The sequence below is a fragment of the Neoarius graeffei genome, chromosome 7, assembly GCF_027579695.1.
Source record: "Neoarius graeffei isolate fNeoGra1 chromosome 7, fNeoGra1.pri, whole genome shotgun sequence".
In the NCBI taxonomy this organism is placed as follows: Eukaryota; Metazoa; Chordata; class Actinopteri; order Siluriformes; family Ariidae; genus Neoarius; species Neoarius graeffei.
This window is the reverse complement of record NC_083575.1, coordinates 59,484,236-59,503,193: the sequence shown is the minus strand read 5'-3', so window position 1 is coordinate 59,503,193 and position 18,958 is coordinate 59,484,236. Positions and strand designations below refer to the sequence as shown.

The 18,958-nt window shown below is 43.7% G+C and overlaps 1 protein-coding gene across 2 annotated transcripts in view; it reads right to left on the bottom strand.

Moving 5' to 3' along the window:
- The window catches only part of adka (adenosine kinase a), a 242,793-nt gene that overhangs the window by 177,945 nt on the left and 45,890 nt on the right, over positions 1-18,958 (bottom strand). For both annotated transcript variants that reach the window (XM_060924777.1, XM_060924778.1), the window contains exon 4: positions 13,296-13,374. In XM_060924777.1, coding sequence (XP_060780760.1) covers positions 13,296-13,374 — 79 coding nt within the window. The remainder of the gene's footprint in view (positions 1-13,295; positions 13,375-18,958) is intronic.

The window sequence follows — 18,958 nt, the reverse complement described above, 5'->3', positions numbered from 1 at the left end:
TTTCTAATGAACTTACAATTCTAACTCCCAAAATGTAAACTAGTTTTATATCCCAAAAAATCCCAGAAATGCTGCTAAACATGAAATGCTCATACCACCAGCACCACCATGTCAGTGTTGCTGGTGTGCTGAGAATGGTCCACCACCCAAATATCTGGACAGTCGTGGTTGTACAGTGGGCCATTTTTTATTGATGAGCAAGGTAGAGGAACGCGGCCCAACTGCTGCAAATAAAGAGGTGGGCTACAGTCCGTAGCTGCATAAAAATCAAAGTAAAGTATGAGACAGGTCCATTGATGTCACTGTGGTTGCTGATGGCTGTTATGGTAAAGGTTAACTAAAGCTTGTACCTACCGACTAGGAAAACCCAAAAAAAACCCAAAACAAAAACAACCCTCAGGTTTGAATTTCTACTTCAAAAATCAGTAAGGTCTCAACTCACAGTTCAGCACATCATACCAACATGGCCGCTCTCAGCATCAACAATAAAAAGTAGCACTGCTTTCGTCATACATGCTAGTATTTTCTTCATATCAATCAACATGCAAATATATTAGCTTATTTAGAATATTACATTGACTATACAGTTTGCAGTTTTGAGGAGGACGCATCATCTCATCTCATCTCATTATCTCTAGCCGCTTTATCCTGTTCTACAGGGTTGCAGGCAAGCTGGAGCCTATCCCAGCTGACTATGGGCGAAAGGCGGGGTACACCCTGGACAAGTCGCCAGGTCATCACAGGGCTGACACATAGACACAGACAACCATTCACACGCACATTCACACCTACGCTCAATTTAGAGTCACCAGTTAACCTAACCTGCATGTCTTTGGACTGTGGGGGAAACCGGAGCACCCGGAGGAAACCCACGCGGAAACGGGGAGAACATGCAAACTCCACACAGAAAGGCCCTCGCCGGCCACGGGGCTCGAACCCAGGACCTTCTTGCTGTGAGGCGACAGCGCTAACCACTACACCACCGTGCCGCCCGAGGACGCATCACTGGTCACTAATATTTGCGGGCCAGATTGTAGCCAACAAAAAGCAAAAACACAGCGGTTTCCACGTTTTATCCCGCATAGCGGGCTCAAATGCATGGAGGTTGAAGATGACGAATACACGCTCTAACTTCTCACTTCCAAGGTAAGCCGAATGCAGCATTATTATTGAAGACATATACTTGGAAAGTGTGAATTGCCAAGTGTGTGCTGGAATGCTGGAAGTGTATGACAGTACAGCCATTTTTCACCAATAACAAGGTGTTCTAGATGGACTTGAATGATCAGAAAAAAAAAACACAACACTGTGCGCTGTGGATTTATAGATCACACACACAAAAAAAAAACCCCACAATGATTGTGAACAGAGGTGGGAAACGGTGCATCAACTAGCCTTTCAAACTAAGAGGTCAGGAAAGTGCTTGGAGGGAATCTGGTCCCTGATGGGAGGTCTCAGGATTGATGCAACTCCAGATTAGAGCTGGTGCTCTTTCACTGTGCTCACTCACACGTGCATGGGTACCAGTGGGAAAATCAGCTATGATAGTGGGCATGTGCTCCAGGCTTAGACACGTCTGTGTACACCCAGCACAACAAAAAGGTAAAAGGTTACGAGGTTACTCCACCCTGACTTGCGAAATAAATAAAGACCTGAGAGAAGCGTGGAGGAAAAAACAAGCAACTGACAGGAGAGAGAGAGAGAGAGAGAGAGAGAGAGAGAGAGAGAGGGAGGAGGAGGAAGAGGAAAAGGTGTGATTTCATGAGCAGTTTGTGAGAATTCACACAAAACATCTGGGTGTAACCTGTAGGTCCACTCAGCGTAGCAGACGGAAATGGCTGCCGCTCCAGTGCTCTGCTGGAATGCAAAGGTGGAGACGAAGGCACAGACGCGTGTGCGACTCCCTCACTTTTCGAAGGGGCTTAACTGTCTGTGACCCTTCCCTGCCTTAGAATGGAAATAAACATTTATCAGCAACCGAGCCTCCTGAAAACCAGCAGCGGCTTTTAATGGTAACGTTCAATTAACCTTGTGTCCAAGGAGTGCAAGAACGTGCTTAACGACAGAGCTGGACTTCAGCCTCACGCTGCAAATTACATCCGCCTTTCTACCTGCAGCAATGTCACAGTCATTAATCAGCCAAAGCTCTTCGCTATAGCTACAAAAGCATTCAGTAAAGCTTTACGCAGAAGAGAACCAGGCAGAACACGTAAGGCTTTCTCACACAGACATGCCTCAATCCTCCTACAGTCCTGTCTGAAATCCAATCAGACAGCAAGATATCAAGACAATCTCGGACTTTGTCTTATGCGCAGCAGTGAATATAGGACACAGATGTTGCTGCCATTCACCACAAGAGTTTAGGGTTCCCTGCTAGGCCTCTTGTTTATAGGATCTCGGGGGCCAAGTTGACTTCAGAGGTTTGTGAATTTCCCCGGCTTTCCACCGAAATTTCCTCTTGCGCCCAGGCAACGTCTAATACACGTCTAAGATTTGCCATTTCTCTCCGCTCTCACTGGCAACAAGTCTGTGGTGGGGGGGGAAAAAAAAGGGGGGGGGGAGGAGAAGATATACTCTATCAATCAAGCAGGAGGTCGATTGAACATTGGGCCTTATTTAAAAGAAAGGAAAGGAAAAAAAAAAGTCAAACATGAGGTCATGGAACGTTTTCGTCTTCTAGACACCAACTTTTCCCCAATTTAAGTTTCCATGCAAAAATATGAACTGGGAAAGGCTGAAGGCTGTTGTGTGCTGAAGACAGTTAAGTGATTTTCTGCGTAGAGGAGTTCCAACTACACAGTGCACATGTGTTTCTAATAATAATGGAAAAAAAAATGTCCAGTTTGATTCCAAGATTGGGCCCCTTTCTCTACTCTTGAAAATAATCTGCAAAGGAGACATGGGCCAATGACGGCTGGAAAAAAAAAAAAAAAAAAAAGTTGAGCAGAAGAAGTGGTTGAGAATAGAAGGAGTGAAAAAACAAAAGATATCTCTGTAGGCAGCTTGTTAAAACTAACTCCTAAGGTGCCTGTCTAGGTGCTAGAGATCTCTGCAATAACCCCGGAGTCGATGTAAAGATACTGAATAATTAACACAAGCAACAGGCTGAATTCATTTGGCGCGCTCTGCAGAGAGTTAGTCAGATGTTTTTCTCAGTAATTTACTGGTCTAAACATTGCCAAAACGTTTTAATTACACAAGCCTGATGCACAGTTTCCCCTTCACCCGGAGCAAGTTAAGCCACATGGTGGGTCTCAGAAACATCTAAAAAGAAATTAACAAGTATAAAATTACCGTTTGAACAAAAGTTTATAGAGAAAAAAAAAAAACTTTGAAATTGCCATTCGACATTTTATTATGCTTTTAAACAGCATCAGAATACGATGATTATTAATAGGAATTCTGTTTTGAGTCGTGTATATATAGACTGCAATCCAATTTCTTGCATTCAGATTCATTTATTTCCCGGCTTCCCAATCCTTTTACTACGTACTTATGTGGATTGTAATCCACTGAATGTGGGTGTAATAAATGGAAGTCATGCAAATGCAAATTAAAAGGTGATTTTACAGCAAATGTTCTCCTTACTCTATAAAATTTATACATAAACCTCTCAGACTCTAATCTGCGGAATGACGACTGGGCCCTCATAGTTACACGAGTGGCTTTTAAAGAAAGATCGAGGATGAGGAGCACCAAACTTCAAAGAAATGCTCAAATTTGTTCAACCAAATCTCCATCTAATGCCAGGGGTCGAAATTAAGCATGTACCGACGGACATGGGCAAGTCAGTCATTCTCATACTCGGGCAACAATAAAATTATCACTAGTTGTCCGTCGGACAACTGTGTTTGAATGTCTATTTTACCAAGAAAAATTAAGTCGTTGTGATTCCTAACAGAAACAGAACGAAAACTTTATTTTTCCCGTCTTCTCTTTCGTTTGTCCTTGACTTTGGTTCGTTGCGGTAGTTGACGCTTCCATTCGCGAGATGGCGCTACATGATATTATGATTATTCACACGAGGCGCCACTGTCACGTAGGCTAGAGCGAACGAAGCGTCTTTTTGGACTGATTTTTAATTCTGATTTGATCAGTTACACTTGGCCATGATGACATGATGTTTTCTGACTGTTTAACATGTTTAATAGAAGATACTAGTAGTTATACCGAGTTGTTTTACTCAGTGCGTTTACATGCACATAGAGAAAATCGAATTTCTGCCATAGCTCGACTGAAATCGAAGTTCTAAATGCCATGGAAACACCTTAGCTTGGCTGAAATCGAACCGAACTGGATTTCTCGTAATCGAGCTACGCGACCTAGATTATGCGATTGTAGCCGAGCTACTTAGTGCATGTAAACCCTATCGAGCTACGTAGTCGAGCTACTTACTTCAGCACTGCTCCTTCCGGAAGCGACGAGTGACGAGACCACAAGCGGGAAACACAACAGCCTCGGTCGGCATGACAACAGTAGTAGTAGCGAGCAGCAGAAGAGGTCAGGAGGAACAAGGAGAACGAACGTCGTCGTTCTTCTTGTGAACACGGAACTGATAACTTTGTTTATACTCTTGAATAGCTCTTCTTCATGACGACAACCGGAAGTGTACCAACACGATGGGGCGTGTAGCGCCACCTGTGGCTCGGGTGCACAATGTACCTCACACAATAGCTCGATTTCCTTGTGTGCATGTAGGATTGGATTTCTCTGGCACCCCTGCTGGGACCCTTAGCTCGATTACCGACAGCAGCTCGATTTAGATGTGCATGTAAACGCACTGAGCGTTCATCATGATGAAATAAACACCAAACACATGAGTGTTATAACTTTATTTCTATCAAATCAGTAATCAAACAATGGCGAAACAAGTTGAAATTTTATTGCATACTCTATAATATACATCCAGATTGCTTTTTATGCAAATTACTTACCCAGTCAACCTGCAAAAAAGTAGGGCAACTGATACATGCATGCGGGCAAGTAAATTTTTGGGGTTGGTTGCCCTGAGGGCAAGTACATTCAAAAGTTAATTTCAACCCCTATAATGCATCTTTACACTACGGTCCAGTCTGAATTCTCAGATCTAATTCCAGCCTGAAATTATTTTCTTTAAGAAGCAGCAGCCTTTATTTGTCACATGGACACTCAAGCACAGACTTAAGCACACCGTGAAATGTCTCCTCTGCATTTAACCCGTCTGAAGCAGTGAACACACACCAGTGAGCAATGAGCACATACACACACACCCAGAGCAGTGGGCAGCTATGCTACAGCGCTCGGGGAGCAGTTAGGGGTTAGGTACCTTGCTCAGGGACACTTCAGCCCAAGGCCGCCCCATGTTAACCTAACATTGAGTAGAACATGCAAACTCCACACAGAAAGGCCCTCGCCGGCTGCTGGGCTCGAACCCAGAACCTTCTTGCTGTGAGGCGACAGTGCTAATCATTACACCACCATGCCGCCAATTTGAACAGCTCATATCAAATTCTGACATGTTATCGTTTCTATAGTAACAGCTCATTCACATGGACTTGACGGACAGCCGACATAATCTAAACCCAACATCAGTAACAATCAGGTGAAGAAACTGTAGCTATTTAACAAACAAAAACTTATAAAAATTGTTGATATGGTGAAGTTTTTGTTAGGTTTTCCACAACAGGAAAGTCTTCAGGACAGAAGACCTTGCGCTTTCAGGTTTCTCAGTAACATGACAAGTTGTTTATTGTCTTATTAATTAAAAAAAAGGAGAATAAAAGAAGGGGGAAAAAAACTGCTTACAGTTGCTACAAAATAAATGATGGCATGCACATAGGAATTAACTTATCATTCCACAACATTAAATGCAACTATAAGTAGTTAAAAAGAAAATTAAGTATTATTAATTAATAAAATTTAATAATAAAACCACCGGCAAATCACTGTGGGATAAGAGGAATAACAAACACTGGGATGTGCTGGAAATAGAAAATCGTGAATTATTTTTAGTGCTGTCAAAGTTAACGCGATAATAACGCGTTAATGCGATCTCAATTTAACGCGATTAAAAAAAATAGTGCCGTTAACGCAAATTCTAATTTGGCCCTGCGAGTCACCCGTAGTTCCTGTTGAGGCTTGTCGCGCGCTGCTTCAATAAGAGTACGTGTGAGTGATGGAGAAAGGCACAGACATAAACATCCTCGCCGCCATATTGGATGGGGCAAAGTGGAGATTCTTCACCCGTATCTGGTATAGCGTCTAGACAGTAGCCGAGAATAAAGGTGCCTCATTCATGTGCTGCGTTTAACTGTACCAACAGGTTTACCGTCCAAACGAGATCACATGGGATTACCTTTCACAGGTGAGACTGGAAAAATACTTTTCAATACTGTTCCTTCAGTTTCCCAGCTCATCTCCACCGGGGAGGTGTAGAGTTATAAGCAGTGAGAATTAGAGAATACAGTGCCACACTATGATGAATGTTTTTGAACGTATGATGAATGTTTTTATTTTTGTTATCTGTTTTTTTTCTTCTTTTATGGCAAATACTTCTCTTCAAAAGAAACTAATGAAGAGTAAAATAAAACTTTTTTATTTTCACAGTGATATGCACTTTATTTTTCATCCCTTGGTTTTCTCATCTAATATGGAAGTTATGGATGTCAGTGGCTGTGACAAGACGTGTTATGCTCTGCAATAAAAAAAAAAAAATAAATAATAAAAACATTGGTACAAAGCAAGCCCATTCACTTTTTTATGCTGATAAGAGAATTACAATGGTTTTTCATGTGACAAAAATGTGCGATTAAATTGCGATTAATCGCGAGTTAACTATGACAGTCACCACATTAATCGCGATTAAATATTTTAATCGCTTGACAGCACTAATTATTTTATGATGTACTGTATGTATAACGACATTTTATCACTGGAATAAAAACGTGTGTTCTATTCCCTTCTAGCGGGTTTCGTTCATTTGGTTTGATAGCATGCGATATTGTTAGCATATCGCTTATCCTACATGTATTACATCACTCTACCCAATGGAGAATGAGCGTCGAGTATGGTTTACGATATAGCGCATGGCTGTCGAGATATGACGTCACACGTCAAAGACGTAAAACTTCTGCGCTAACGAGTGACTGACAATTTGTAAACAAACATGGCCGTCAGGGTTGTCTTGTTAACCATGGAAGATTTTGAGAGAATTTTGAAAGATTTGAACACCCAAAAGGAATGTGTATGTATCATAATCATAATGGCTTTTATTTGTGGTCTCATCTCATTATCTCTAGCCGCTTTATCCTGTTCTACAGGGTCGCAGGCAAGCTGGAGCCTATCCCAGCTGACTACGGGCGAAAGGCGGGGTACACCCTGGACAAGTCGCCAGGTCATCACAGGGCTGACACATAGACACAGACAACCATTCACACTCACATTCACACCTACGCTCAATTTAGAGTCACCAGTTAACCTAACCTGCATGTCTTTGGACTGTGGGGGAAACCGGAGCACCCGGAGGAAACCCACGCGGACACGGGGAGAACATGCAAACTCCACACAGAAAGGCCCTCGCCGGCCCCGGGGCTCGAACCCAGACCTTCTTGCTGTGAGGCGACAGCGCTAACCACTACACCACCGTGCTGCCCTTATTCGTGGTCTATCAGATATAGTCCATTCAGCTACTCGTCTTTGACTCGTTCTATATCATGCTAGCTGAATGGACTATCTCTGATGTACAACGAAAAAAAAGCCAGCCAATATTATTTAAATACATTTCAAATGTGTTATATAATTTTATTTATAACAGCATGATCGGTCACGTTTTATTCCTCAGTTGTTAACCTTTAAGCATTTAAAATACATAAACACAGATTCAAACATACAATCCTTACTTTCTACTAATAAAAGCAGGGAGATAAACACGAGAGAAATTCATAAAAGCTATTATGTATTTGGATTACATTTTTCAGCGCGGGAGTAATACAGCGTTTCCCTTGGCAATGCCCAAGCACAAATTATTTTATCTGAAAAATAGTACCATCTCTAGAAGGACCTCTAAAATTATGTAGAGCTTAATTTCCAAATGCCTAACTGCAGAATTTATGAAAGTGTTCTTCAAAAACATATTTTATGTGCTTCAAATAAACTTTTATTGACTCCGCTAACAAGTGCCCTTAGGGGGGAAAAAAAAAAAAGAATAGAAACCATTCATCAGCAGCTCACTGTTAATGGAAATCTGTGTCAAAATGTTGTTTGTGGCAACGGGACATATGTTAAAGATAAAGACGAAACCGAAACACTGGTGTATGCCTTTAAGGGGGGAAAGAAATCGTAATAGAGAAATGAAGTTAACTTTCTTGAGACTGCTTCACATACCGTACATTTTCAGTATTTTCTGATACCAGGCATCAGTAGGCCTCTGCTTCCACACTCTCAACTGTTTGAAGGGCCCACTAGGGGGGTGTATAGTATGTGCACGTGCAACAGAGCTGGTCGAAGGGTGCTTGGCAATTCACTGTCCATGCTTTGATGTTCAGGGCTCCAGAACAGTGCTCGCGTTCCCTTTGCTGTACTGCTTAAAGAGAATGAGAGAACGTTCCTCCTGGCAGGTGGGAGCCTTCATCTGCTTTGGCCCTCGAGGGCATGAGCGGGAAACGTCAGAATAAAACTACATCTCTCTCACACATGGATTCACCAATTCAGACACATCAAAGAGCGATGCGGAAAGGTTTATAGCTCTGCCATTAATAAAATTCAAATAAAATCCAAGGCTTTTCTGAAGAGGGTGCAGCAGGGAACAAGCATGGGTTACAAGATGAAATGGTTTAAACCAACAATCCAGAACCCTGGTCCTGAACATCATGTACCTGATGTGCTTTGCTTGAACACATCTAATGCAGCTAATCTGCTAATTACCAAGTCCCTCCTGAGTCGACATGGGTGTGTTAAGGTAGAGATTGTGCTTAAAACGTCCAGGACTATTTGGGGGCTTCCTGTGTGCCGTTCTGTAGAGTACTACTTCTCAAATAGGGTCCAGGAACACCCAGGGGTCTGTGAAGCATAGCCAGGTTTTTTTTTCCCCCCTTCTTCTTTATTTTGTATTTTTGAAGCTTATATGGCGGCACGGTGGTGTAGTGGTTAGCGCTGTCGCCTCACAGCAAGAAGGTCCGGGTTCGAGCCCCGTGGCCGGTGAGGGCTTTTCTGTGTGGAGTTTGCATGTTCTCCCCGTGTCCACGTGGGTTTCCTCCGGGTGCTCCGGTTTCCCCCACAGTCCAAAGACATGCAGGTTAGGTTAACTGGTGACTCTAAATTGACCGTAGGTGTGAATGTGAGTGTGAATGGCTGTCTATGTGTCAGCCCTGTGATGACCTGGCGACTTGTCCAGGGTGTACCCCGCCTTTCGCCCGTAGTCAGCTGGGATAGGCTCCAGCTTGCCTGCGACCCTGTAGAACAGGATAAAGCGGCTAGAGATAATGAGATGAGATGAAGCTTATATAAAAAAAACACGCTAGCCCGGTTATTTTATAGTTATTAATTCAAAAATGGGTTTAATGCCAATTCCTCAATAACTCAAGACTAACTCAATGACAACATAATACTTTGTCGGTGGAAAGTTCAGGAAGAAAACTCTACACTCTTATAAAATAAAGTACATTTTCGTACCTTTAGGGCTACAACAGCTTGTCACTGGGGTGGTACCCTCTAAGGTACTTATTTGTACCCTTTATATACTGCTTGGGGACATATATGTATCTTTTTGGCCCTAAAAAGGTACATATAATTACCTTGAGGCCCAATAATGAGTCCTAGAGGGTACATTAGTTTAGGTTGTACCATGACCGACAGAAATGGACTCCTACTGTACCCCTGTTTCTGACAGTGTAGTGTATCGATGGCTCAAAAAATAATAATCTCATCTCATTATCTCTAGCCGCTTTATCCTTCTACAGGGTCGCAGGCAAGCTGGAGCCTATCCCAGCTGACTACGGGCGAAAGGCGGGGTACACCCTGGACAAGTCGCCAGGTCATCACAGGGCTGACACACAGACACAGACAACCATTCACACTCACATTCACACCTACGGTCAATTTAGAGTCACCAGTTAACCTAACCTGCATGTCTTTGGACTGTGGGGGAAACCGGAGCACCCGGAGGAAACCCACGCGGACACGGGGAGAACATGCAAACTCCGCACAGAAAGGCCCTCGCCGGCCCCGGGGCTCGAACCCAGGACCTTCTTGCTGTGAGGCGACAGCGCTAACCACTACACCACCGTGCCGCCCAAAATAATAATAGTTAATTAAAAAAAAAACATTCATCTTTAAATAATGAATCTAATATTTGAATATTGATTTGATATTCATAAAATAAATTGGTGTTTAGAGAGTTTGTGAAGTTTATTAGAGAACAAAGAGGTCCCAGCTGTTGATCTTGTGCAGGTAGTGGGAACAGAATGCATCTCCTTCTCTTGCCGTCTAGTTGTGCCCGAAGGCTTTGATTGAACACCTCATCTTCACCCAGTGCTTTGAAGTGTGCTCGGATGGGGGCCCATATCATCAAGCTTGAAAGCTCTCATTTTCTACAACATGGACACCCAGGTTACACCGCTCCTGGCTTTTCAGGTGCTGCCAGGTTCTCACACTTGGTTGCCTGATTAAACCGTTGCTTAACATCCTGTACTTTAGTGCAAACATTTAATTTTTTACCCATTCTCCACCCATTTGGTCACTTGCCAATTCAGACACACCAGCCAGCTCTCATACGCTACGTTGCCAAAGGTTTGTGTACACCTGACCAAATCCATATGTGCTTACTGAACATGCCGTTCCAGATTTAGTTCCCCCTTTGCCGGTATAATAACCTCTGATCTTCTGGGAAGGCTTTGCACTAGATTTTGGAGCACAGCTGTGGGAATTTGCCCATTCAGCCACAAGATCACTCATGAGGTCGGGCACGGTCATCGGGTGAGGAGGTCTGAGGCGCAGTTGGCATTGCAGTTCATCCCAAAGGTGTTGAATAGGGTTGAGATCAGGGCTCTGCGCAGACAGATGCCAACCTTGGCAAACCATGTCCTTGCTTTGTGCACAGAGGCATTGTCATTCTGGAACATTTTTGGGCCTCTTAGTTCCAGTGAAAGGAAACTGTAAATGCTACAGTATTCAAAGAAAAACTTCTAACTTTGTTTAGAAAGGTCCACACACACACGTATGGGTGTCCACATGTGTTCGTCCATGCAGCGTATGGCAGCTACCAACCGGGGGAGGGTGAAGGCTAAATGTGCTTCCTCTGAGACAGGAGATGTCGGCCAACAGCATCTTTCTGAACTGCTGCTCATGCTGTGTCGCAGGGCGGCAAATCACACTTGAAGGAAATTGATATTGTCTTCCACAAACATGAGTTCACAGATGCACAAATATCACTGTGATTAACAGAGTATGCCATCCTTTCCACTCAGAGTGCACGACTAATTTTATGCTCTTTACTTCCATCCATCGCTGGAAGTAAAGAGCATACACTCTCAATGAGAATGGGGATGAGAGTGTAGTGAAGATGCAAGGAGTAGATGTAAAGAAAGTTGGCGAATTCAAGTACCCGGGGTCAACTGCGCAGGAAAATGGGGGCTGCGATAGTGAGGTGAGAAGGAGAGTGCAGGCAGGGCGGAGCAGTTGGAGAAGGATTTCGGAAGTCGTTTGTGATAGGAAAGTCCCAGCAAAAGTGAAAGGTAAGATGTGTAAGACAGTAGTGAGACCAGCTGTGATGTATGGATTGGAGACCGTACCCTTAACGAAGAGACAGGAGGCAAAGTTGGAGGTGGCGGAGTTGAGGATGTTAAGGTTTGCGATGGGAGGTTGGACAGGATAAGGAACGAGCACATCAGAGGGACACCACATGTGGAGAGCTTGGGAATGAAGCTAAGAGAGATGAGACTGAGATGGTATGGGCACATCCTGAGAAGAGATGTTGGAAGGAGAATGTTGAGGATGGAGCTGCCAGACAAACGAAAACGAGGAAGGCCAAAGAGGAGATACATGGATGTGGTGCGAGAGGACATGAAAGTGGCAGGTGTGGTAGAGAAGGCTGCGGAAGACAGGGAGCAATGGAGACGAAAGATCCGCTGTGGCGACCCCTAATCGGGAGCAGCCAAAAGAAGATGATGATGACGACTTCCAGCGATGGATGGCTGTGGTTTTGTCGGGATTCAAACTTGCAATCTGTCAACGATAGGCATTTTGACCCAATCAGCTTCAGGTGACCGACACCGTGTCTGACACGGCAGGTACAATCATGAACTCATTTAATCCAAATCCAATTAGGCAAATGAGCACCGGAGCAAGAGAAGCTAACACGAGGAATCAGTCATGTCTGTCTTTTGACGAGGCCATGTCTGGTCATAATAAATGTGCTTAACAAGAATGAAGAAAAGATTCAAGCAATAAAGTAATGAAAGTGCCGGTGCATTCCCTGGCTAGCGCCCAAACGACAAGACTGTCTCACTTCAGGACGAGACGTACACTAGGCGTAAATGGCTTTGAGCTGCAATTCATCACTGGATTTGGATCCGAGTCAGCATCACGAGAATGCCAGTGAAACGTTTCTCCTTGGCAATACTGAACACGTCAAGTTCTCGATCTAAGAGGAGCTCAGTGCACAGTTTATCAGCCACCTCAAATAACGTGGATGGCAGGAGTGTTGGTCCCCAGTGTTAAAGAATGAAACCCAGCCAGCGCAGCGCTCAGAGTACCAGTTTAACCAGGCTTGCTCTTCTTCTTCGTGCTAGAACTGCACTGATGGGTCACCGGGGAAATGAAATCATTTCAGTCATTACTCTGAAAAAGCCTTTACATGGAGATGAACTTCATGTTGAATGAGCTCGGAGAGTTTTTAGGCTTCCGCAGTTAATGTGATGGCCTCGCTGAGGATTTAAATAGGTGATTCAACTACACCTTACACCTTAAAATCAATTTATCATGTACTAGTAGTAATACTCTAACAGCTCCCATCATTAGATTCTCAGGAAGGGCTTTAAAAAAAGATTCTATTTCAAAGTAAAAGGGCTTTTACTGAATAAGATAATCTCTGTAGATTGCCTCAGATAGTCTCTAGTCACCACAGTTAGATCAACATAGCTGTGGGCCTTGGAACTTGTCTCCCTGTTTTATTCGAGGAACTGTGGTGTGCCCGGACCAACTCAGAGCCGGTTCAACATAATGTTCCCAGTACGTCATTCTTACTGACATGTCTGGGTTGGAATGATGCACGCTGGATGTCCCTTTTTTTTTTTTTTTTTTTTAAAGAATAGAACACAAACCTGAGCGATTTTCACAGAGTTCTGGGTGGCACCGCCAGCGTGGTACTCCACTTTAAACTTCTCGACGATTTCATCAAACCTATGGCAAAGGAAGAAAGAAAATAGCGACTTGATGAAAATATACCCAGCCGGAAAAATCTAACCGCATTAGATTATTGCACAAGATCAACAAAGATCAGGGTTTCATTTCTGCACAGGGCCTGTCCAGAGCATCTCTGCAAAACCACAATATCAACCAGTGGAGAGACACTGAGAACAGGAAACCTCATACATTGTAAACAGGAAATAGAGGACTTGTAGCCTTGTGCCGGAGGGCAGCAAGCCATCTAAAAATGTGCGTGTGTACTGTACTTCTGCACGTAGCGTGCACACATGCAGTGGTGAGCATCATGCTATCTGGGTATAGTTTCAAGGGGGGGAAAACAAATAAATAATGAGGACTTTGAGCATGTATTAAGATAGCTTTTCTGTAACATGCAACAACATCAGGAGCGAGCTGAACTTGTTGATTCATACAATCAGTGGAAGCCAAGAACAAATTTAAATGCTTGTCATTTTCTTGCATGGATCACACCATAACTGGCATTACTGCCATTCAAAATTCTTAGGATAGCACGGCTAATGTAAACTATTCTACCCACATTCACTGGAGGGGCGGCACGGTGGTGTAGTGGTTAGCGCCGTCGCCTCACAGCAAGAAGGTCCTGGGTTCGAGCCCCGTGGCCGACAAGGGCCTTTCTGTGCGGAGTTTGCATGTTCTCCCCGTGTCCGCGTGGGTTTCCTCCGGGTGCTCCGGTTTCCCCCACAGTCCAAAGACATGCAGGTTAGGTTAACTGGTGACTCTAAATTGACCGTAGGTGTGAATGTGAGTGTGAATGGTTGTCTGTGTCTATGTGTCAGCCCTGTGATGACCTGGCGACTTGTCCAGGGTGTACCCCGCCTTTCGCCCGTAGTCAGCTGGGATAGGCTCCAGCTTGCCCGCGGCCCTGTAGAACAGGATAAAGCGGCTACAGATAATGAGATGAATGAGACATTCACTGGATATGAGCAGTCACATGCCCGGATTGGCTACTCTACTACTAGGCTATCAGCTCATATACCAAGAGTAGAGAAAAACAAAATGGTGGAGCGTGTTGCTGAACCAACCGAGGACAAAATAAAAACTACTTGAAAACAAAACCACCCAAAATACAAAGCAACAAAATATGGAATAAAAGTATTTGATGGTAAGAACTATTTTATTTTTCAGTAATTATTATTATTAGAGCATTTTTCACAAATTGCTACTGTCATTTCGCCGGTTTGTTTACATTCTAATCGGAAATTTTGTCAGACGTTTTGTATAAAGTTATTATTTATTGAATTTGCAAAAAAAAAAAAAAATTTAAATGCTCCATTTCTCAAAACCCAGTGAAAGTGGATATAATAAACAGTTATTCCACTCACTCAATCTCATCATACATGGCTTATATTCAACTCGGTGCTACGCACCTCGTCAGCCATCAGCTCATGTACGACTTGATTTTGTGGAATAACTGTTAAATAGACTCAATATTAAGACAGTATATAAATATAAAAGAAAACTATTTTATATATACCGTAAAAGAAACAGATTGTGCTTTCCGAGACCGTTTTGTGTTCACCATGGTTGTAAATAGTAGTTATTTAAGTTACTGAAGCCTTCCAGTCAGAATAGAACCTACACACTGTCGCTAATGAAAATCCCAGGTGATCAGATGTTTCTGAAATACTCAAAGCCGCTCGTGTGGCACAAACAAGTGTGCCACAGTCAGAGTCACAGTTTCCATCTTTCCGATGTTTGATGTGAAGAAGTTTAACTGAAGCTCTTGATCTGTATCAAGATGATTTTATGCACTGAGCTGCTACCACATGATTGGATAAGTCACAGATCTTTGATAAAAACAAGAACCTGGTCATGGATTGCTCGTTTATTCTTGTTTTTAGTACTGCATAATAGTCAAAATGGCGTTTTACGACCCCCAAATTTGTCATTTACAGGGTTTATACTCCGTGGCCAATTTCTACGACTAAGCTACCATTCTGAAAAGTCAAATCATACACACCATTTCAAAATGCATAACTGGAACTTGCCACCTTTGATGGTACCAATAAGTCAAAATATCTGGTCTAGGCTCATGGATTACATGAATGAGCAGGTGTATAGGTGTTCCTAATATCCATCCATCCATCCATTATCTGTAACTGCTTATCCTGTGCAGGGTTGCGGGCAAGCTGGAGCCTATCCCAGCTGACTATGGCTGAGAGGTGGGGTACACCCTGGACAAGTCGCCAGGTCATCGCAGGGCTGACACATACCATGTCTGAAATCGCTCACTTGTTCACTACTCCCTATATAGGGAATTACCATATAGAGGACCCTATAGTGAGCTCACTTGTAAAATGAAAAAAAAATGCTTTCGGACACTTGTCCGTCACGCTGGTATTTACGTCATTACTGTCGCACAATTAAAACGTGCCGTATCAGCCGGCTGGTGGGTCTTCAAAATAATAAATACATGCATGTATTTTTGTGACAAATCCATATTATACGGAGCGTATTTCCCACATTAATAAATTCAAAGTACCTGCATCTTTCAGTTTTTTAAAAATCAAGGCTGAATACTTTCTCCTTTGCCGCTCGCTGCCTTTTATTAAATCAAATTTGAGACTTTTAATTTGATTTCTTTCAGCGCGACCGCAATGCATGATGGGATATATTGCTTTGGTTAGTGACCATCGGTTGGACACTACTTTTCGTGATGCATCGTGGGATACTCTGAGTGCACTATATAGGGTGTAAATAATCCTCACTAAGGTTTTGGACAGCACTACAAAATGGCGTCCTCACTATATAGTGCCCTATACAGTGAGTAGGGAGCGATTTCAGACACAGGGACAGAGACAAACGACTATTCACACTCGCACGTAAAGTCAATGTAGAGCCACCAATTAGCCTAACCTGCATGTCTTTGGACTGTGGGGGAAACCGGAGCACCCGGAGGAAACCCACGCGGACACGGGGAGAACATGCAAACTCCACACAGAAAGGCCCTCGCCGGCTGCTGGGCTCGAACCCAGGACCTTCTTGCTGTGAGGTGAACATGCTAACCACTACACCACCGTGCCGCTGGTGTTCATATTTTATTTATATATAATCTATATATTAAAAAAAAAAAATCACACATTTACAGAAGTAGAACACAAGGGCCTGATAAAGTGATCAGATGTTCACATTCTATTAGTGCTGAGCAGCTTGAGCACAGTGAACAGGTCACCCATGCCTCGCAGCACTTCTGTCACTCCTCCAGCAACACTGTCAGGGAGGAAAAGCCCATCAAGCAACACTTCAGAATGAGCCGGGGGTGGAGTGGGGGGTTGCTTGGGGTAGCAGGAAGCGAGCAGCAGGGGGCCTGCTTTAGCGAGGAGAGATCGCACATAAGTACACGTTTAAGTACTTCCTTCAGCAACACTATGGCTGCACACTTGGCAACAAAAGGCTCGCGCTGGGGATGCTCGGCATGTCGGGGCTCCTCAAGACGGCGCTGTGCAGCTCGCTGCGCTCTGGACTTGAAAGCTTCTATACAGCAAGTTCAGGAGGAACATCACAGAAGTCACGTACGACCGTCGCGGACTATGTGTGTGGGTGGAGGCAAAAGGAAAACCTGGCTAGGAACTGAACATTAATGCAAACTCGCTGCAAACCCTGCTTCCTGCACTGAAGTGACTGTAATTAAGTTCACGCTTGGTGTGCAGGCACTAAAGAGGCAGAGAGCGCCCCCTATCGGAAGGACAAATGCTTGCACTCCACAAAGCGTGGGAACAGCACACACACACCCACCCACACACTTCCTCAGCCCAAGACGCAACAACCAGTAGACCACAGCATATTGGACTGAAGCTACAATTAAACCACAACCACACTAGCGCTCTCTCTCTCTCTCTCTCACACACACGAAAGAACCTTCTGCAATTTGTACTGTGCTCAACTGGAGATTATGTCTTACCCATATTAGCATGACCCACCACTTCTGCTTGGTAACAAACACACCCAAAGGACCACACACACACACACACCCTGTTGATTCTGAAGGCAGAAAGCACAAAAGTGTTTACTTAGGAACGGAGGTTGTGAGCAGTCCACTGCACAGCAGGGAATAAAAACATCACTGCTCAATACTGATGTGGGTTTTATTAACTGTACAGTAGCACGACTAGAAGCAGCTGATGTGACTGCACTGGCAAGCGAAACAAACAAATGGTGCGTCTGCGGGGAAAAGCAGGCGCTGTTCATCAATGGCCGCTGGCAAACAAACATTCCTGAATCCGGAGTGCCATTCTTCGCCCTTATTTCACTGCAACTGTGAAACACGCAATCAATTGCTAAAGAAAGCCATACAGAAAACAAAAAAAAAAAAACGGGAAGAAGTGCAGTGGTGGTGGGCGATCAAACAACAGCGATGTCCACACAAGCCTATTAGATTAGTAGTCTCTCTTGGCCTTGACTCATTAGGGATGACCAAACTGAAACGTGATGCCTCCACACATTTCATGCTGAGAAACGAGAGGCTCCGGTGGGCAGCAAGAATTTAGTCGAGTCAAAAGATCGCATGTAGCAGCTCGTAAATTCGGACAGCAAGACTGCATATGCACAGAGAGCGTCGCGGCATCAAAACGTTTAGTCCTAAATGAGCGTCGGGGCCGAGTTATGGGCTGAAAGAACACAAAGTGTTTGTGTAGGGAAGAAAAAAAAAAAGAGGGCACAGTGAGGAATGTCAGCCTGCTCCCTTTGAAATGCTTCACCACAAATGTTACAAGGGTTGAAAAGAATGCACTTAAATGTCAGATTGATAAAAGAGGGGAATGTTTTCCGCATGTGCTTGTCGTTAGATATATTAAAGCAAGATGAGAATCGAGTGTCATTTCAGAATGGCAGAACAACCCCTTCTTTTTTTTGTTTTTTTCCCAGGCTCTGTTATTTATGATGATAATGACTTTTGTTTGCACACATGTAGATGCAGACTACAAAAGTTGTACCATTAAGTGTTCTTTTGTGTTCTCCATTAAAGTAGGTCAGGTCGGAATTGGATCAGATGGCTCTTTTAAACCCCTCAAAAAAAAAAAAATAAGTTAATTAAATCCAGAATATCATGGACCAGTCCAATATTTTTTTTGGGGGGGGGCGAACTGGATCCAAATAAATAAGGAGGATAAGAAAAATCAGATTCAATCCGGTTATACTTCACGGCTAGATCCTCTAATGAGAGAGGTAAACAACACTAACTGCTAGCCATGCTATAATCGCTCAATCATGAGTCAACTATTTAACCTGAGCTCCTTAATCTTAATCAGGCTTAATCAGTCCTAAGAGACCCTCAGCCAGTCCACATATTTACACTATTCCAGCTCCAAACACACCTTCGTCAGGTAACGGAGCACTGTGCTGCTGCTCTTGATTACACGGTTCAGGTGGATCAGCAACAGGAAAGAGAATAAAAGACTGCTTCGGCTTGGGATCTTGAGATAAACTAGGAGACCGAGAATGGCAATTAAAAACATGGCTGTGGAGAGAAAAGCGATGACAGACGTACACTGAGCTCACTCGTATAAGATTCTGTCTGGCAAAGACTAGCCATGTAATATTC